The sequence below is a fragment of the Colletotrichum fructicola genome (genome assembly GCF_000319635.2).
Source record: "Colletotrichum fructicola Nara gc5 chromosome Unknown KSG_Nara_v1_contig10, whole genome shotgun sequence".
Lineage (NCBI taxonomy): Eukaryota > Fungi > Ascomycota > Sordariomycetes > Glomerellales > Glomerellaceae > Colletotrichum > Colletotrichum fructicola.
This window is the reverse complement of record NW_027094060.1, coordinates 300,493-317,787: the sequence shown is the minus strand read 5'-3', so window position 1 is coordinate 317,787 and position 17,295 is coordinate 300,493. Positions and strand designations below refer to the sequence as shown.

At 54.6% G+C, this 17,295-nt stretch overlaps 8 protein-coding genes across 8 annotated transcripts; 5 read left to right on the top strand and 3 right to left on the bottom strand.

The window, feature by feature from the left end:
- Positions 1-1,002: 1,002 nt before the first annotated feature.
- rhmD (L-rhamnonate dehydratase) lies at positions 1,003-2,493 on the top strand (the record flags this gene model as incomplete). Its single annotated transcript, XM_032027925.1, has 4 exons — positions 1,003-1,106; positions 1,185-1,333; positions 1,410-2,377; positions 2,434-2,493. 4 exons carry the CDS (start codon positions 1,003-1,005, stop codon positions 2,491-2,493), a joined length of 1,281 nt encoding a protein of 426 aa, XP_031875751.1.
- A 1,406-nt stretch (positions 2,494-3,899) lies between these two features.
- Positions 3,900-4,712, top strand: DHG2-1 (L-rhamnose-1-dehydrogenase; the record flags this gene model as incomplete). Its single annotated transcript, XM_032027926.1, has 1 exon — positions 3,900-4,712. The coding sequence occupies one exon, from the start codon at positions 3,900-3,902 to the stop codon at positions 4,710-4,712; it is 813 nt and encodes a 270-aa protein (XP_031875752.1).
- A 3,257-nt stretch (positions 4,713-7,969) lies between these two features.
- CGGC5_v015611 (putative CDP-alcohol phosphatidyltransferase class-I family protein) lies at positions 7,970-9,405 on the top strand (the record flags this gene model as incomplete). The annotated part of the gene is made up of 2 exons (XM_032027927.1): positions 7,970-8,292; positions 8,394-9,405. The coding sequence occupies 2 exons, from the start codon at positions 7,970-7,972 to the stop codon at positions 9,403-9,405; spliced, it is 1,335 nt and encodes a 444-aa protein (XP_031875745.1).
- Positions 9,406-10,328: 923 nt separating this feature from the next.
- On the bottom strand, positions 10,329-11,392 carry CGGC5_v015610 (uncharacterized protein; the record flags this gene model as incomplete). Its single annotated transcript, XM_032027928.1, has 2 exons — positions 10,329-11,036; positions 11,300-11,392. 2 exons carry the CDS (start codon positions 11,390-11,392, stop codon positions 10,329-10,331), a joined length of 801 nt encoding a protein of 266 aa, XP_031875746.1.
- A 235-nt stretch (positions 11,393-11,627) lies between these two features.
- CGGC5_v015609 (uncharacterized protein) lies at positions 11,628-11,942 on the top strand (the record flags this gene model as incomplete). The annotated part of the gene is made up of 2 exons (XM_066153295.1): positions 11,628-11,644; positions 11,756-11,942. The coding sequence occupies 2 exons, from the start codon at positions 11,628-11,630 to the stop codon at positions 11,940-11,942; spliced, it is 204 nt and encodes a 67-aa protein (XP_066007306.1).
- Positions 11,943-12,399: 457 nt separating this feature from the next.
- On the bottom strand, positions 12,400-12,910 carry COX9 (Cytochrome c oxidase subunit 7A; the record flags this gene model as incomplete). Its single annotated transcript, XM_032027929.1, has 4 exons — positions 12,400-12,493; positions 12,562-12,592; positions 12,744-12,786; positions 12,875-12,910. 4 exons carry the CDS (start codon positions 12,908-12,910, stop codon positions 12,400-12,402), a joined length of 204 nt encoding a protein of 67 aa, XP_031875747.1.
- A 474-nt stretch (positions 12,911-13,384) lies between these two features.
- Positions 13,385-14,526, top strand: CGGC5_v015607 (mitochondrial 54S ribosomal protein uL22m; the record flags this gene model as incomplete). The annotated part of the gene is made up of 3 exons (XM_032027930.1): positions 13,385-13,424; positions 13,516-14,313; positions 14,387-14,526. 3 exons carry the CDS (start codon positions 13,385-13,387, stop codon positions 14,524-14,526), a joined length of 978 nt encoding a protein of 325 aa, XP_031875748.1.
- Positions 14,527-14,976: 450 nt separating this feature from the next.
- On the bottom strand, positions 14,977-16,119 carry CGGC5_v015606 (GPI-anchored CFEM domain protein; the record flags this gene model as incomplete). Its single annotated transcript, XM_032027931.1, has 4 exons — positions 14,977-15,351; positions 15,410-15,666; positions 15,725-15,896; positions 16,030-16,119. 4 exons carry the CDS (start codon positions 16,117-16,119, stop codon positions 14,977-14,979), a joined length of 894 nt encoding a protein of 297 aa, XP_031875743.1.
- Positions 16,120-17,295: the final 1,176 nt, after the last annotated feature.

The window sequence follows — 17,295 nt, the reverse complement described above, 5'->3', positions numbered from 1 at the left end:
GTCCCGGACTAGATCTCGGGCAGAGCTGTCCCATTCCCCGAATGCCAATTGTCACGAGACCATGGCTGGGATTCGTACGGAACAGAGCTCACCCGAATTGACTCTGAGAGACGCAGACTCATCCGCCATCGCCTTCCGCAAGCCCAGTCATACATTGAAATGTCCGATTGGCGAGCGCCTGCAGGGCATTTAGTCGAGCCTTGTGCTACTTACTCGATTGAGTTCGTTGTTGGTCGAGCAGAGAAGCTTGTGTTCCATGCCGTGTTCCATGCCGTGTTCCATGCCGTGTTCCATGCCGAACTCGGCGCGTCTTGCATCCGCCGGAACGACATCAACCTGGCTGGTCATATCCTTCGAGTTGCTGCCCACGCCAGCAGTTGATCGGAGCCCGGCCGACGCACGGAGAGGGAAGGACTTCGTACCTACCTAAGCACACTGCAGTGGACCTGAGGCAAGGAGGGTCCTTCGTGCCCTGAGCGTACGCTGGAGCTTCCGAACCCCCATGCCGAGTATCAATGGATCCAATTCCGCCTGTCGGGACATCTGACACCGATCTCCAAAAACCCCCAGTCCACCGCTCACTACCTTACCTCAGTCAGTGAGGCAGCACGAGCTTAGTCCACGAGACTCTCGGCCCAGCCATGCCTTGTTTACCCCCACTAACCTGATCATGTTGCCGTTGCCGGTTTTGCCTAGTTGCTTCTTGCCTGGCCGCCTAGGTTCCGTCGTCTGATAAGCTGTCTCTTGTTTTTTTCATATCCCCTCCCTTCGTATCCAGCTCGGCTTGTCTGTTTCGTAAGCCCGCCCGCATACCGCATGGCGACTTCCTCCAATTATTCTTAAAAAGACGCTGGTGTATTTCTCTTCCCCTCACATTTTCTTTCCCCCCTCAATCGCTTTTCTTCAACCGCATCGTGGCTCTCGTAATTGTCCCGCAGCGCGTCACTCCCTCTTCACCACCACTTCCACCCCCTCAGCAAGAGCCATACAGTGAGTGACACAATGGCGTCCGTGAGGTCATTCCCCTCCATCAAGGAGATTCGGACCTTCGTTATTGGCGGCGTCGGCTCCGGAGGCGACTACCACAATGTGAAGGGCGGCCACTGGTAAGCTTCCCACCACGTCGCTCCGACTGCAGCGGTACGACGTGTCACAGAAGCGCGACTGACACTGATTTTCAACAGGTTGATTGACAGCCCCATCTCCACGCCTTGCTCGCGATGGGAGCAATACCGCAATTCCAGAACGAGCTGGGGCATCAACGTCCTGGGCTCGTTTCTCGTCGAGATTGAATCTTCAGATGGCACCGTTGGAATTGCTACTGGCTTCGGAGGTAAGATGGGTGTATCCGCGACGCCTTTCTTGGGCGAGACGACGGAGAAACTAATTTGCTAATACATGACGCACAGGTCCTCCGGCTTGCTGGCTCGTCCACCAGCACTTCGAGCGCTTCCTCATCGGTGCCGATCCACGCAACACGAACCTGCTGTTCGAGCAGATGTACCGAGGCTCCATGTTTTACGGCCGCAAGGGTCTGCCCCTCGCCGTCATTTCCGTCATTGACTTGGCCATTTGGGATTTGCTGGGCAAGTTGAGAAATGAGCCTGTCTATAGACTTATCGGTGGTGCCACCAAGGAGCGACTCGATTTTTACTGCACTGGCCCTGAGCCGGCTGCGGCCAAGGAGATGGGCTTCTGGGGCGGCAAGGTTCCTCTCCCCTACTGCCCAGACGAGGGACATGTTGGGCTGAAGAAGAATGTCGAGTTCCTGCGCAAGCACCGTGAGAGTGTCGGCCCCGACTTCCCCATCATGGTGGACTGTTACATGAGTCTGAACGTGCCCTACACAATCGAGATTGCGAAGGCATGCGAGGATCTTAACATCAACTGGTGGGAGGAGTGTCTGTCTCCCGACGATACGGACGGCTTCGAGCAGATCAAGCGGGCACACCCGACCATCAAGTTCACAACGGGCGAGCACGAGTACTCACGGTTTGGGTTCCGCAAGCTTATCGAGGGCCGCAACCTCGACATCATCCAGCCCGACGTCATGTGGCTGGGTGGCCTGACAGAGCTGCTCAAGGTTTCGGCGATGGCGTCCGCCTATGACATTCCTGTTGTTCCTCACGCCAGTGGCCCGTACAGTTACCATTTTGTCATCTCACAGCCCAACACGCCATTCCAAGAGTACCTGGCCAACTCCCCAGATGGCAAGAGCGTGCTTCCCGTGTTCGGTGATCTCTTCCTGGACGAGCCCATTCCCACCAAGGGATATCTTACAACGGCAGACTTGGATAAGCCTGGCTTTGGCTTGACGTTGAACCCCGCCGTGAGGTCAAAGTTGATTCCAGGCAAGGCGCTGCTCAGCACCAGCATCGTAAGAAACTAGCTACCCACCCACATGCGATTGTAGCAAGACTAACAGTAAGATAGGAGAGGCCTTTGAAGACGGAAGAGGAGCAGGCGGCTGCGAACGTCACGAATGGCGCTTGAAGTACAAGGAGAGAATAGAGGCGAACGGCATGCACGGTCATGAAATATAGAGGCGAACGGTGGTGGAGCGCTAAGTACTGTCCTCGGCGGGGAGCCATTACAAACGAGACCCTTGGGACAGTGCCGCAACCAGCGGCCATGAATACTCTCATAATGCTGTAGCAATGGAAATGAATTGGATGTTAATGTCGGCTCACTGTGTTCTTTGTTCCCGATGCCTTCGGTCTCTGCCGAATTTGACATCAGAAGTGTGCCTTGATCTGGACGGCCAGCAGCAGTCTAACCATGGCAGTGATTAAGTGGCTGAGAGAGATGATATCCATCGGGACACCCGAAGGGCATGACGCACCGGATAATCCGAGACAGGCGATGAATAAATGGCGTCGTGTCGCCCAAGGTCGCGGAGCAAAGGCCGTCTCAGCGGCGTGGACGTTGTTAGGACGAGGGACTCCCGGCTGTGCTTGGTGGGGTTGGCTCGCTGTAATGAGGCCCGAGGACGCGGGGTGAGTGACACTAAGTAGAGAATGGACACAGCTCGTAGTGGGTCCATGGTGGGGGTTTTAAGGGGCTCACGGTGCAGTGAATGGAACCTGACATCAGGTACCCAAGGCAGCCCAGGCACCTTACACTATGGAAGTGATCTGGAGGAGGGGACACTGAGGTGGAATAGACGGGCTGTGCCTGGGCACCTCAGACACCTTCTGGGGACGGCACTATCTTACCTATCTTACCTTAGGTTGAGTAGGTAAGGTAGGTAAGGTAGGTAAGGTAGCCTCGATGATGTTTTCTGACAGAAAGACACGATGCCTGCGCATTCTTTGCTACCCACCTACCTACCTACCTTAAGGTGCATTCCTACTGGCAACAAAGATTACCAAAAGTACTGACCTGCCTCACCTAAGTTTAGGCACCTAATTAGTACCTACCTTACCTTACCTAGGTACCTACCTTACCTTGTATACCAACTTGGGCATCGTGACTCGGTTCGTCGGTGCTCCAGAGAACCAGCCTCGCTGCACATTAACCCCTCGTGCTCCTCCCGCGTCTCCGCCTCCTCCACCGCCGTCACCCACACCACCACACGATCGTCCGCAGCTACAAATACTCTGCCGGCCAGCCACTCGCCCACCCGTGTCAGAATGTACACGCTTCAATCGAGAGAAGACAGCCGGAAGAGAGTCAACGAACCATCTTGCACGCCATCAATCTGAAGTAGGCTACGATCGATCTTGTCTAACCCCTCCGGCTTCTCCTCACCCGTGTCGCCGTCCCCTCGCCGTCGAACCAACTAAATCCTCCGACACCCTTGCCGCCCAAGAACACCCCGCACCCGACATAAAATCAACCTCACCTCCTCCAGCTTCTGTGCGACGTCCCGAACTACTGCGTAGGCAATTGACATCAATATGGCCCCAACCAACCTTCTCGCCGGCAAGACCGCCATCATCACTGGGGGTACCACCGGTATAGGACGTGCCATCTGTCTTGAATACCTCAAACAAGGAGCCAATGTGGTCGTCAACCACCTGGGCCTTGGGAAGGACCAACCTCATCTCGATTCTCTCGAATCCGAGGCAGCTTCTCTGAGAACGGCGAACCCTAACGCCGGACGCTTCGCTCATCAAGTTGGTGACGTTCGCGAGCCCGAGACCGCCGCCCAGCTGGTGGCTCTCGCCGTTAAGCACTCGGGCAACGGCCGCCTCGACGTCTGTGTCTCTAACGCTGGCATCTGCACCTTTGCCGAGTTTCTCGACTTGACGCCAGACCTCTTTACCAAAACTGTCCGCACCAACCTCGACGGTGCTTTCTATGTCGTACAAGCTGCTGCTCGCCAGATGAGCCAGCAGTCGCCCCCGGGAGGCAGCATCATAGGCATTTCATCCATTTCTGCCCTCGTCGGTGGCGGTCTGCAAACACATTACACTCCCACCAAGGCCGGTGTCCTCAGTTTGATGCAGAGCACCGCTGTTGCTCTGGGCAAGCATAAAATTCGCTGCAACGCGTTGCTCCCTGGCACCATCAAGACCCAGCTCAACGATGAAGATCTCTCAGATGATGCCAAGCGCACATACATGGAGTCCCGCATTCCTCTGGGCCGCACCGGAGTGCCGTCCGACCTTGCCGGCCCGGCCGTCTTCTTGGCCTGTGAAGAGCTCAGCGGTTATGTTACCGGTGCACAGTTGCTCGTTGATGGCGGCCTCTTCGTCAACCTTCAATAAGCGCCATGACCCCTGACCTGTTCGGGTTTCCATTTTAGTGTTTGGTATCGGGGAATCCTGCCCGAAGGTATCGTAAAATAGGAATGAGGAATGAGGCATATTGCAAGACGAATGAGGGATAAAAGGGAGATGCACACGCACCTCGCACGCGAAGGCGCTTTGGTTACTACCTGCCGGCCTAGCCTGCGTTGCCCATTATCAAGGGTGAAACGCAGCTCCAAGGATGGATGGATGTATGATTGATTATTAGCAAGTGAGCGGCGTCTCCCAGAATCCACCTTCGTGCTCTGGCCATCCAGTCACGCCAGTCCATTGAAACCATGACCCTCCATTATTCCCTCGTGGAGCCCCTCAGCCTCCTTGGTGTCTGCAGAGTAGTAGTACCATGGGCTCCTGGTACTTGTTTCCCTCCTCTCATTCTCGCCTGTCGTTGTCCATGCTATTTTCTACCCAACAAGCTACAACAGGCGAATAGGATCTAGCTAAAACATGCAGCAGGTTTATGAGGAATGACAAGGCCCGTATGTCCAAACTGTCTCTGGTGGACTTATGGCAGACAAAACTGGATGGCAAGGGGAGTTGCAAGGGGGGCGTGCATATAAGTACAGAGACGGCGGACGGTGACGGCATCACAATGCGAATGGCGAGTAGCGCGCGTGGTGGCAGCGGGACGCGATAGCGATAGCGCCGGACCACGGCCTGTTTCTGTTCGGCCAACGTCCTGCCACGTCTCGGCAAAGCTGACCGATGGCGTAGCTGCGCAGGAGAAGACGGCGAGGCGCAGGAAAACAGAGAGACAAAAGGCTATGGATGATAAAACGCGCATCAAGAGGTCGTCCCGAGCCTGTGAGAATGCCCACCATGCCCACCATGCCTTGCCTGCCTGCGGCCTGCCTGCCTGCCCACCCTATTTGACCTTACCTCGCGCAGTGAGCCTGCAATGCGTCGCACACGTCGCTGGGAACGCAGTGGATACTTGGGGAATGTGTCGAATTGACCAACACATACTGTACGAGTCGAACATTTGGCCATATGCTTCATTGTCCCGTTGCCTATGCTCCATTGTTCCTCGTGCCCTCCCACTCCTCGGACCCTATGAGGAGATACTGTGCGTATTGCGCCCGTCCCTCAACAGGGAGGGTGGGAGCAGCCAGTTCACCCACAAATGTTGATGAGGGACAGACCGCGGAGCAACGTGCCCGTGGCGGCGGGTACAACGTATGTGGATGGCCTGGAGATGTTGTGGAATTGTGGTCCTGTCCGCAATGACATGGAGAAGCCGCAACGAGACGTCATTCGCCGAGTCAGTCGCTGTTAGCCCAGATATGTTGGCAGGAAAACGGCCTTCTGTGGGCAGTTGCCAAGGATCAGCATTGCTAGACTCTCGAATCGACTTTTTTCTTCAAGGCCATGCCAGCCGTGCTTAATTAGCAGGCAGTGAGACAAGCCCTGTCATGCGGAACCGGTGTCAGAAAAACCGTACCTTAGACACGCCCGAGGCCTTCCGGGCCCGACCCCTTTCCAAGCGCCCGGTTCATTGCCGCCACAAGCGCATTACCTAAGCCAGCCGATGCTGCGGAAGTTCCTTCGGCCCGTCTTGCGGAGCCCTCCTGGTCCAATCACCCGAGAATCCGGCCTGTCACATTGACTTCTGAACCCTTCACATTGTCTGTACACTAGTGTCTCGAGTGGGTATCCACCAGCATGACGTCACTGCGGGCTCTCCGGACCCGCTCTGATGGAGCCCGCTTGGCCACCACACGGCCAGAAGTCTCACGTCGAGGCCTGCGCTACGTATACACTTTTCCAATCTTCCTGACACCGACGCCCTCGCTCTCACCTCATGGTGCGATTGCATTCTCGCATTTGTGGACCACAATCTGTGCTATCACGGCAGGTTGCTGGCACCATCCCTGTAACGTCTACCCGTATCGCAAGGAACGATCGATAAGGAGCAGCACCTGGATCCAATAGGAGTCATGGAAGGGGAAAGGATGGGAGGAGGGGGAGGGGCAGTGGAGGGGCATCCTCACAGTGTTCTCTGCCCTTTTCAGGTGAGAGGCATCACACAAAACAAAAGCACCGATGTACCATTTGTACTACCTAGAGACAAGGTGGCGCGGCATATACTTTGAAAGATACCGGATCAAACTCCTGGCTGTCTTTACCTTTCGTTGGCCCGAGGCGTCCTTCTCTCTAACTGCGTGTCGCTTCTTCTCTCGCTTGCCTTGTCCATCTTGGATGTCCCTCCCTCATCATTGCTGTTTTTGGCTGACCATGCCGCAAGCCGCAGCACCCGTCCGAAAGTCTTGAAAGTTTGCTTATTTCAGGGTCCAACGGGCGTGATGGCGGCTTGCATGTGCACTCGCCAAGGCCGCTTCGGAAAGGCGATCGCTGCCGCATCAGTCCAGTTATCATCATCCCTCTCGGGACATTTCGAGGGCCTCTCCTTGCTTCTCGGCGGAACCTTTCGCAGCCGCAACGAGGAACCAGAAAGCCAAGTCTCCACCATGACGGTTGGCAAACTGGGGCCGGATGGAGCCTCGTTCACCATGCTCTCTCCCAAACTGCCATCTTGCTGGGTGACTCGCTCATTTCTTTGCCCGGCCCAGCCTTTGCGCCGACCCCAATCTGAATCTCACCGCCGTCGCTCCGCTTTGTGCCCACGTTTCTTTGCTTTCAAACAGGCGCACACACACGCAGGATACTTTGGAGATTGGGCACTGAGCCTATCCTAAACATGTACTGCTGTATCCTGTAGGAATCAGAATTCTCACCACCAGGTAAGGTCCTTGTGTCTCCCTCAGTGGAGCACTCAGGTCTAGGATCCAAAAAAACTTCTCATGCTACTTCGCCTCCACGTATCCACGGACCATGCACGACTCAAGAAACTCATCCCAGGAGTATCAGTCAACAAGGGCCTGCGTTTGCCTGGTTTTTGCGGAGACATCCACACGTTGGAAAGAGAGTGCTCCAGAAAGAGAGGTCAGCTATTAGAGTGAGACGTCAGCGTCAAGTCAAGATGCTCTCATACCTGGACTATATAAGCCGGTGGTCCCCAGGACGCATTTTCAAGATGGTGCTTATTGTTGCTTCATCATTTACTTTTCCGATTCATCAGCGCTTTTGACCGCTATTTATCTTTGAAAGATTAAGCTTGGGTGCATTCTACTACTCACCACTTCACTTGATTGCGCACCAGGAAACTAGTCTGCTCCCTCCGTCGTGTTCGACTCCCCTCATAACGGTTATAAAACATGGCTCCCAACCACCGAGCTTCGTCCACCGGCAGCTTCATTGAAAGCATTGTCGCAGCCCGCAAGGAACTGGACAATCTTGCTCTAAGCACTCCCGAATCCTCTCTGGATGGCTCCGCCGGCGGCTCTGCTGGATCATCAGCTCTGGGTAGCCCTGCCGGCGCGCTGTCACCAGTCACGCCCACAATCGACGCCCCTGTCGCTGACAGCTTTGCTTTCGCCTTCGACATCGACGGTGTCCTCATTAGAGGAGGTCGGGCAATCCCCGAAGCAGTTGAGGCGATGAAGGTGTTGAATGGCGACAACGAATACGGTATCCAGATGTAAGTTGTCACCCCGCCCACATCGCACGGCCCCACTTATATCCGCCGCATCGTGGCTTTTCTGCTCGCCAATGATGGATGCTAACATGCACGTCTAACAGTCCGTACATCTTCCTCACCAATGGCGGTGGTAAGACTGAAGAAGAGAGATGTGGTGATCTGTCTAAGCAGATGCAGATCGACATCTCACCAGCGCAGTTTATCTGCGGCCACACTCCCATGAGAGAAATGGCCGAGCGCTTCAACACTGTCCTTGTTGTTGGCGGTGAGGGCGAAAAGTGCCGCGAAGTTGCAGAGGGCTATGGCTTTAAGGATGTCATTACACCCGGAGACATTATCAAGCATAACTCCGCAACAACCCCCTTCCGCAAGCTCACCCAGGACGAACTTACAAATTCTCGCGAAAGAGATTTCACGGATGTCACCATTGAAGCCATTTTTGTCTTCGCTGATTCCCGAGACTGGGCTGGCGACATTCAAATTATGCTCGATCTCGCCATGTCCAAGGGAGGCCGTCTCGGTACTCTGAGCGAAACTTTCGACGAGGGCCCACCGATCTACTTCTCTCATAACGATATCGTCTGGTCTGCTGCCCACGATAATGTTCGTCTTGGCATGGGCGCTTTGCGCCGCATGTTGGAGGTCATTTTCCGTGACGTTACCAAGAAGAAGGGCAAATTGCACACCCACGCTTTCGGCAAGCCCCAGGTCAGTACCTTCGAGTTTGCAACGAGATTGCTGCAGCAATGGCGTCGTCAGCAACACGGCTTGGACGCACCTCCCGACACCGTCTATTTTGTTGGGGATACACCGGAGAGTGATATTCGGGGCACCAACGCCTACGATGAGCATGCGGACAATGAGTGGCACAGCATCCTCGTCAAGACCGGTGTCTACCAAGATGGTACGGAGCCGGCTTACAAGCCCAAGGCGACTGTCGATAACGTTCTAGACGCTGTGCGCTACGGCATCCAGCGCGAGATCCGCAAGAGGGTTGTCACATCGCTGAGAAAGGACATTCTCGGTGAAGAGGAGTGTTTGAAGGCTCTTCAGTCGAAGGACAGCGCCGTTTTCACTCCTCTGGAGGAGCGTAACCAGCCAATTTTGGGCTAGGTGGTCATGTGAACTTCGTGATCTAAGAGTTTGTTTGCTAGCGAGCCACTTCCTTCTTTTTCATAGTGTTGGGGTTAAGAGCTCAGGGTACTTGTTTAGTTCGGGGGAAAATTGTGATACCACAGGCGTTTTCCAATCAACGAGGTATATGACCGCAATCTAGAGTTGCGACACTGCTATAGCAGAATACACGATACACAGGCGCCATTTGACGCCGAGGGATTTGAAGCACTTGAACCTATACCACCATTATGACACACTCGGCTTGATTTTCGCTCCCAACACCTGGCAATTATCGCCAAGCTTCGAAATGCTTGTTTATGGCACGATTAAGGAGGTCCCTGAAGCTAACTCATCTCTTGGCCGGCTTCGTTACAATTTTTCACGCCGCTGCCGAACCATGGACATGGTGATTGATTGGCTTTGGGGGACTATGAAAGGTAATAAGACGGGATTGAGATGCCGAGAGGGATCTGGTCCTACCCGTTTGGGCCGATGCCTAGCCTGCGCATCTCCGTCATGCTGCGGCCTCGCGCGGCGCCGTGTTATTGTAATACATGCCAAGTCCGGCCGGTGTTGGCGTTGGTGCATGCCCCCCCCCCCCTCGGCTACCTGGGCCGCCGATCCCTTTCCGCTCCGTTTTTTCCAAGTGCACCAGCTCCGAGGTAACATGACTTGGAGTGCTGCAACGGCGGGTTGTTGTAGTAGGGTTTGTCTTCATATGCAAGTGGAACATGTGGGTATGGTAGGTTCAGAGATGTTGGTGAAGACACAGAAGGAGAGCATCCTGAGCATGTCCTTAAATGTGCAATGTAGCACGTAGCTGCAGATGTAGTTGCACTGGACATCACGAGAAGCATGCTCGCTCCACTCGCATCTCCTCTTTTGTCTCCTCCTCCGCATCCTCCACGGCCCCATCACTTTTAACTGTTTCCAGTCGTCATTGCATTGCTGTGGTGAGATTCGGGTGCATGAGGAACGGATTCCGTGAAGGTAAAGCTTCCCCACCTCGCAGAGGCAACCCACAGTGCCCCGTCAACGGCTTCTTGACGCCTTTGGCGATCGCTGATGGCCTCCTCTGCGCCGCACGCGATGGAGAACCCGGGAACGTTGGCGCGTTCGACATCCAGCCAGCCTCTCCAAGCGGCCACTATGTCGCCGGCTCCGATGGCTCCGATGACCACAGTCCCCCACAACTCGCGTGCGCCGCTATTGTGCTTGCCGTAGAATATCCATTGCTCGGCCGCAGCGACTTGCTCCCTAAGTTGGTCTGGGGAAATGCGCTTTGGATCGGCAGGGCCATTGGTGCTGCCGGTGATACCACGGCGCGCCGGACGCTGAACGTACACGTGACGGATGTCGTCGACACCGCAGCAGAGGCGTGTTACGTCAAAGCGGCCTTCTGTGTCGAAGATGAGAACCGTCTTGCAGTGGGGCGCGGAAACGAGGCCCGACACAAGCCGGTAGATGAGCGGGAGTTGACGGCCGGTGACGGCGAGAGGAATAGATTGTGTAGCACGAAAGTTCTTGACGGCGAACGCATTCAGGAGTGGGATGGGAAAGAAATTAGGTCGATTCTTCCTTTTCGTGGGGTTGACGGGCTTGTGTTCTGCGCTGAAGACGTCCAAGACCTATCGAAACAAAGTCAGCTGTATGACGATGACAAATGGCGAAAAACAGATCTGCTGTGACATGCTGAACGGAGCCTGGTGATGGTTTGATGCAAGTAGTCTGGGGGGTTGAGGTGTGTGAGTGGTGAGCTGTCTGGCTCCTCCACGGACCAAAAGTTTGCGTCGGCCGACCCCCCAAAACAACGACCCCATCCACCGTCCACCATTTACTCAACCTCACCAGTCCAGACTACTTATCGCCTCTCATCTTGTGGCACACCAACCTGTTCTAGCGTGGTCTCTTTGGCGTCGCCCAAGAGCCTCCTGCCCCTCATCGAGAGCCGCGAATACTTTTTCTTGTCCAGATATTTCTTCATCCTCGCGGTTGGTTTCGACGCCGCCTCTGCAGTCGAGATGACCCCGCCCTGCCTTGTTTTCGATGCGTCGGATTTGCCGCGACATGTGCAGGCGGACCTGAGAGGCAAAAAACGCAAGCTTGAGAGGGGTGCTGATGTCGATTTGTCCAAGTGCGCGTTGCGGGCGATGACGCAGTTTAGATGCACCGTCAAAAACCCCGACCGCAGAGACAGCCCCATTGGATGTTGGCCTATCATGCGGGTTTTCCGGCAGTAAGTCCGTTCCCAACTTTGTTCTACTTGGCGAATCTCATGCGGCACGAAATCGGCGATATGATTCATTCCCATGGCATGCCTAAGATTACTGAACATTACCTTCCATAGATGCCAGGATAAGAAGGGCACATTTACTGTTGAAACCACAGCATGGGAAGGGCTGAATGCTGGACCCAAAGATGGGCACGCCAATACTTTGGGGTTGCGCAGTACAGACGTCCGCCAGGACCATGGCAGAGAGGGAAACGGTGACCAGCGGACGTATTATGAATGGCCAGAGTTGTGGGAGAAATAGAAATGTTCTGGTGCTGGAAAAAGGCAGGCGATCCAAAAGCTACGAACAGAGTTCACGACCCCTTTAAGACATGAAGTAGATTGATGTGCAGTATAGTATAGAGAGACCCATCAGTTCCCTTGGGAGCTTTGTATGTTAGACGGACTTTTGAGTTTTTCGTCTTTTGAGGCACTGGTGACAGTATCATGTTCGCGACAAGCAGCACGTCTGACTGAGCGCCTCACACGCCTCGCAGCAATAATTTCTGCACGTCACACCATTGAACCGTTGCCCTCGACGTAAGAATAGTTTTCGACTCGATTTGCTGGTGTGTATGGTACAATCGGGGTCGGTTGACCAGCTGATGAAGCCCGTATCTTGTCTATAACCACGAATGCTTTCTCAATCCCATCGCTAATCGAAGCAAGTGCCCTCGTTTTCTGCCGCCACCGCAGTCAATCGTCGTCGTTATGGTCATTTACTGCTTCTGGCCACGAGCCTCGGCCTTCTGCTGCTCCAACTTGGCGTAATAGGCATCGCGAGCGTTCGTGCGAGGCATGTGGAAGCCGTACCTGACATACGGTTAGTTCGAGCATGTTTGCGTGAAGCATCGGGCGAATCTATTCCGGTGTTCGCATACCAGTAGACATTGGCCATAGCAAAGCCGAGACCTGCGAGGAAGTTAGGGTACTGGTCTGAAGGGTGGGTGACTGCTGGGTAGCGAGCGCATCGATGCACATCCCGAGGATGGCCCATGACGGAGCGCAATGGGGCGGCGCAATTCCAGCTGCGGACCAAAACAGGACTTCGGGGAGAACTCACCAAGAGCGATGCCAAGGTCGAGGACCAGGTTGCGTCGCAGCATCTGTTGTTCGCTGTTAGCCAACAACTGTTCATGCTCCGTAGGCCCGGCGACTGCGGCTCAAGGTGCTCAATTGATTCGGGAAACGTACGCCCGTGATGGGCTTGACAGCAGTAGTGCCGGCCATTGTGATGCGGAGTTGAGTGGGAGTTGTGAGGGTCGATTGAGCCGATATTTCGTGTATCCGAGGGTGATTTGGTGATGCTCAAGTCCCCGGGTAGCTCGAATGGTCTGATGAATTCGCGCGATGGAGTCATCACGTGATGTCAAATTCTCCCCATCCGTAGGTGACTTGTTCCTGACCTTCCCGCACTTCTCACATTACCTAAGCCAGGCAGGCCTGGGTCTTTGAATCCCCCTCCATCTGGTTGGCTGCTGGGCGTCATCGTATCCTTACATAAGCGTCCGTTGCAGTGTTCCTGGCTCGGTGCAAACGGGTCAACTCCGGCTAAGGACTAAGGTAGATCCACAGAACGACGGCCCGCATTGGCCCGGGCGCAACTCTCTGCATATCAGATGTTCTGATCTAGCAATTTTCTGCAGGAACGGGAATGGCGACGTAGGATTGCTGGTTTATCGTCCAGCAGACACAACAGCAGCCATGAACATCCATCTCCCTGCGAGGAGATTAACCTCTTATGGTCAGTTTCGAGGATTATGTTTCCCGTTCGTGAAGTTGCTACTTCGACATGGCATTGGCGGATCGACCAGCTAATCTCTATCGTCCATTAGCTTCTTCAACCCTTCAATCCATCGCACGACCAACGAGGCCTCTTATTCTTCCCTTGCGCCCGGCCACTCAAGTTCGATGCAAATGGGGCTTCTCTGGCATGTTCGGCCGCAAGAAGAGCAATCCTGTTGAGGATTCCTTCAGCGGTGGCCAGAACCTCAACGACCCCAAGATCCGTGAGCAATTCGCCAAGAAGCAGCAGGCTTCGCTTTCCAATTCTATTTTCGAAGAAGAAGTTGAGGATGCTGTCGCCGAGGGCGGAAAAACTGCCCTCGGGATGCAAAGCTCTGTGAAGACGGCAGAAACTATGTCGTACCGGGTTGACCCCGACCCGCGAGCTCGTCTACGATGGGAGAGGAAGAAAGTCATCCAGATGGTTCGTCGCAACGGCCGCGTCAGCCGCTCTGAGCGCATCACCCAGACAGAGAAGAAGCTCCAGCATAAGAGTCCCTTCCTGGAGACCAGCGTCAAGAAACTTGTGCACCTAGCTCGCCAAGTACAGGGCAAGAGTGTGGAAGAGGCGATTCTGCAGATGCGATACTCGAAGAAGAAGATGGCCCGGGAGGTCAAGTATCAGCTCGAAGAAGCTCGAGATCTGGCCATCGTCAGCCGCGGCATGGGTCTGGGTAAATCACATGATCCAATCAAGATCGAGACCAAGGACGGCAAAGCTTTGAGAGTCGACAACTCATCGAAGCTCTACGTCGCGGAGTCTTGGGTGGGAAGAGGACCCTGGAGATCCAAGTCGATGGACTACAAGGGACGAGGCAGATTTGGCATCATTCAATCACCGTCAACTAGTAAGTCCCGGCCCGGTTCAGGCCCTTTATCGACGTGTATCTTCTTCATGTGGGCTGACCAAGCCATTTTTAGGCATTTCTGTCGTGCTGAAGGAGGAGAAGACGAGAATACGCGAGCACAACGAGAGAGAGGCGAAACAAGCGCGGAGGAAGCCCTGGGTCCACTTGCCTGATAGGCCGGTGTCTGCGCAAAGGCCCTACTACTCTTGGTAGACACTTTTCACTGTGGCTACAAAACTCCCAGTCTGATTGGTCGACAGAGCGTGGAACACCACTCTCTGGAATTGTAAGAATATGTACAATGAAAGATGCCATGGAAACCATTACGCCATATTTTTTCCCGGCTGTAGCCATGATGTCGCATGTGTATGCGAAGCAAATCGAACTCCTAACTGGTATAATCGCGAGCAAGCTAGGCACCACGCTCCACACCGCACCCTCCCTACGCCGGACACCAAACAATCGTCAATCGTTAATCATAATGTGCTGCCGGCCGCAATCACCAAACGTCTTGTACGCCAGACAGTGTTCTTGTCAAGGCATCTACCACAGCTTGGCCTGGCACAAGTCCAGCTACGATCTCCGTGCCATCCCGGTCATGTTGTGACGAGTACTGTTCGGGCAAATGAACGAGTGGCGGTGGAGGGTAAAAGGATAAGCCACTCAGATCATCCGTCTCGGGGACTGGCGTGGAACCATATCTTCATATCTTCGAGACCGCATTTCCAGCTCCGAGTAATTCTTGCCAGTCATGCCCACAATGCCGTAGTCTCTCCCAGAGCCTGGCATCGGTCCTGAGATCTGCATGGAACGTGTCCTGTTCTGCGGCCTTCTCACTAAGAGGTAGAGAGCAAGGGCGATTGCAAGGACGCCCACGCCAGCGCCAACGCCAATTCCAATCTTCGCTGGTACTGAGAGGCCTGCAGTATCATTGGAGAGCTTTCCTGAATCGCTCTCTGAGGCGGATCCGGATTGCGAGCCTTGGGAGCCTGTCGAGGTCGAAGTAGTTGACTTGGTGGTTGATTTGGTAGATGTTGACTACAAAGATGTAATGTCAGTTGTGTCAGCCTTTCTGCGGCTTCAGGAGGGATTTTACCATAGTTGTGGGCGCAGGAGTTGAGATTTGCGTAGTCTGGGCAACCTCAGAGATCGCCTTGCTTGTTGCATCTGCCGGTGCCGAGTTGACGGGTTGGGACGAGGGTTTCTCTGCACTGTTTGTTGCGACAGTAGCCGCTGGTTGAGCTGGCTCGGATGATGCTTGGGCTGGTGCGGGCGTGGTAGGTTGTGGCGGCGGCGAGGAAGCCGGCTGGGATGCAGGCAGTTGTGTCGACGCAGGAGGAGCCTGGGTTGCAGCTACGCCGTCATGTTAGTGATCGCGTTGCTTCCGCTGTAGATCCAAGGGGCATCATACTTGCACAAAGAGATGTAACGTAATCGTTCACCTTGGTAGCGACGTCGGCGCCGCAAGACTGGGATGCACAGTCACGAACGCCAAACACAAAATCTTGTTGCTTGCAAAGGCAAGAGTTGTCCTGAGATGCGCAGCCAAATCCCTTTGCAATGACAGTGTTGACACATGAGATCTAATCACTTGAGTTAGCTGAAAGTACAAGCATAAGGAACGTGTCATTCCAGTCGACGAGTCTCAGCCACGATCATGCTGAAGAATTGAAGCAGCATTTTCAAGGCTGGGTATGACGTTAAAAAAGGACTTACACCACATGGCGGTAACGAGTCTAGCTGCGCGTGAGCAGCACCGAGAAGAACGACAGAAGCCGTGGCCTGAAGCCAGATACGACGCCTCATGATGGCACGGGGTAGCAGAGGTGAAGTCTGGCGAAGGGTATAGAGGAACGAGGGCGTGACGGAGTGTTTGAACGGCTGAGAAATACAGCCTGGCCTGTGGGAAGTGATGAGACACTGGTGTGTGTATGACCAGACCCGTCACAGCGTCACACAGCAGCTCATGGTCTGTCTTGAATCTGAAGTGGTAATCTCGGAGCTGAGCTGCCCAGAGTTGGAGGTGTTGGTGGCGTGTGAGGGCGTCAACGTGGCGAGGCAAGCCCCAAACACGCAGGGGCACGTTTCGAGGAGCAAAGAAAAGAAATAACGAGACAGCAGCTGGCAGTCCAAGTCGAGAGAAGGACGAGAGGACGAGCAGGGACAGACGATATCGACAGGTAAGGAGTAGACAGGTGTCTGGAATAATGAACGTCGGTTCAAGTGGTCAGTCGCAAGGCAGTTGTATGTCGAGGGCGGGCGGTCGAATGAGGGATAGACGAGTCAGACCGGGCGAGGAGAGAAGAAGTCTGAGAGAAGCTGGAAGGAGAAGGGCTGGCCAAGACAAGAAACAAAGGCCAAGGCCAGGCGGGAAGAATGGAAAGAGAGGAAAAAGAGGCGCCCGGTGGGGTGGAAGCGAACGTATGTGAAGAAGCACAAGAAGAAGCTAAGAAGAGAAGAACAGAGGCAAGGTTCCGAGAGGGAACAGGGCCAACCGCAGAAAGAGAAGGAGACAGAAGGGAAGAAGCCGGTAAATGAGGCCCAGGAATTGAGAAGGGAGGGCAGAATGGGGATGGAGGGAGGGATATCGACATGTTAAAAAGGAACACTGGAGGAAGGGACTAGACGAGGAGTGGACGGGGGCCGCCTGCGCCTGCGCCGTGCATTCAATTCTCCTTACTTCACCTTCCTTACCTTGCCCACCTCACCTCATCATAAGGTACGGTACTAGGTCAGGTAGGGTAAGGTAGAATGGTTCACATTTGGGGGCAGGACCTACGTTGGGTAAGGTAGGTATCTGTAGGTAGGTAGGTAGGAAGAACAGACGAAGCCGGGGGCCAGGGGCCTGCCGTCTGGAAAGAGACAGATGGGATGGCAGGGGACACCCGAGCCGACGGGAAGGAAGTGGAGGGAAATCGGAGGTCAGGGGGCAGGGGCGGGGATCATGGACGTAAGGTAGGTACCTAGGTATGCACACGGCCA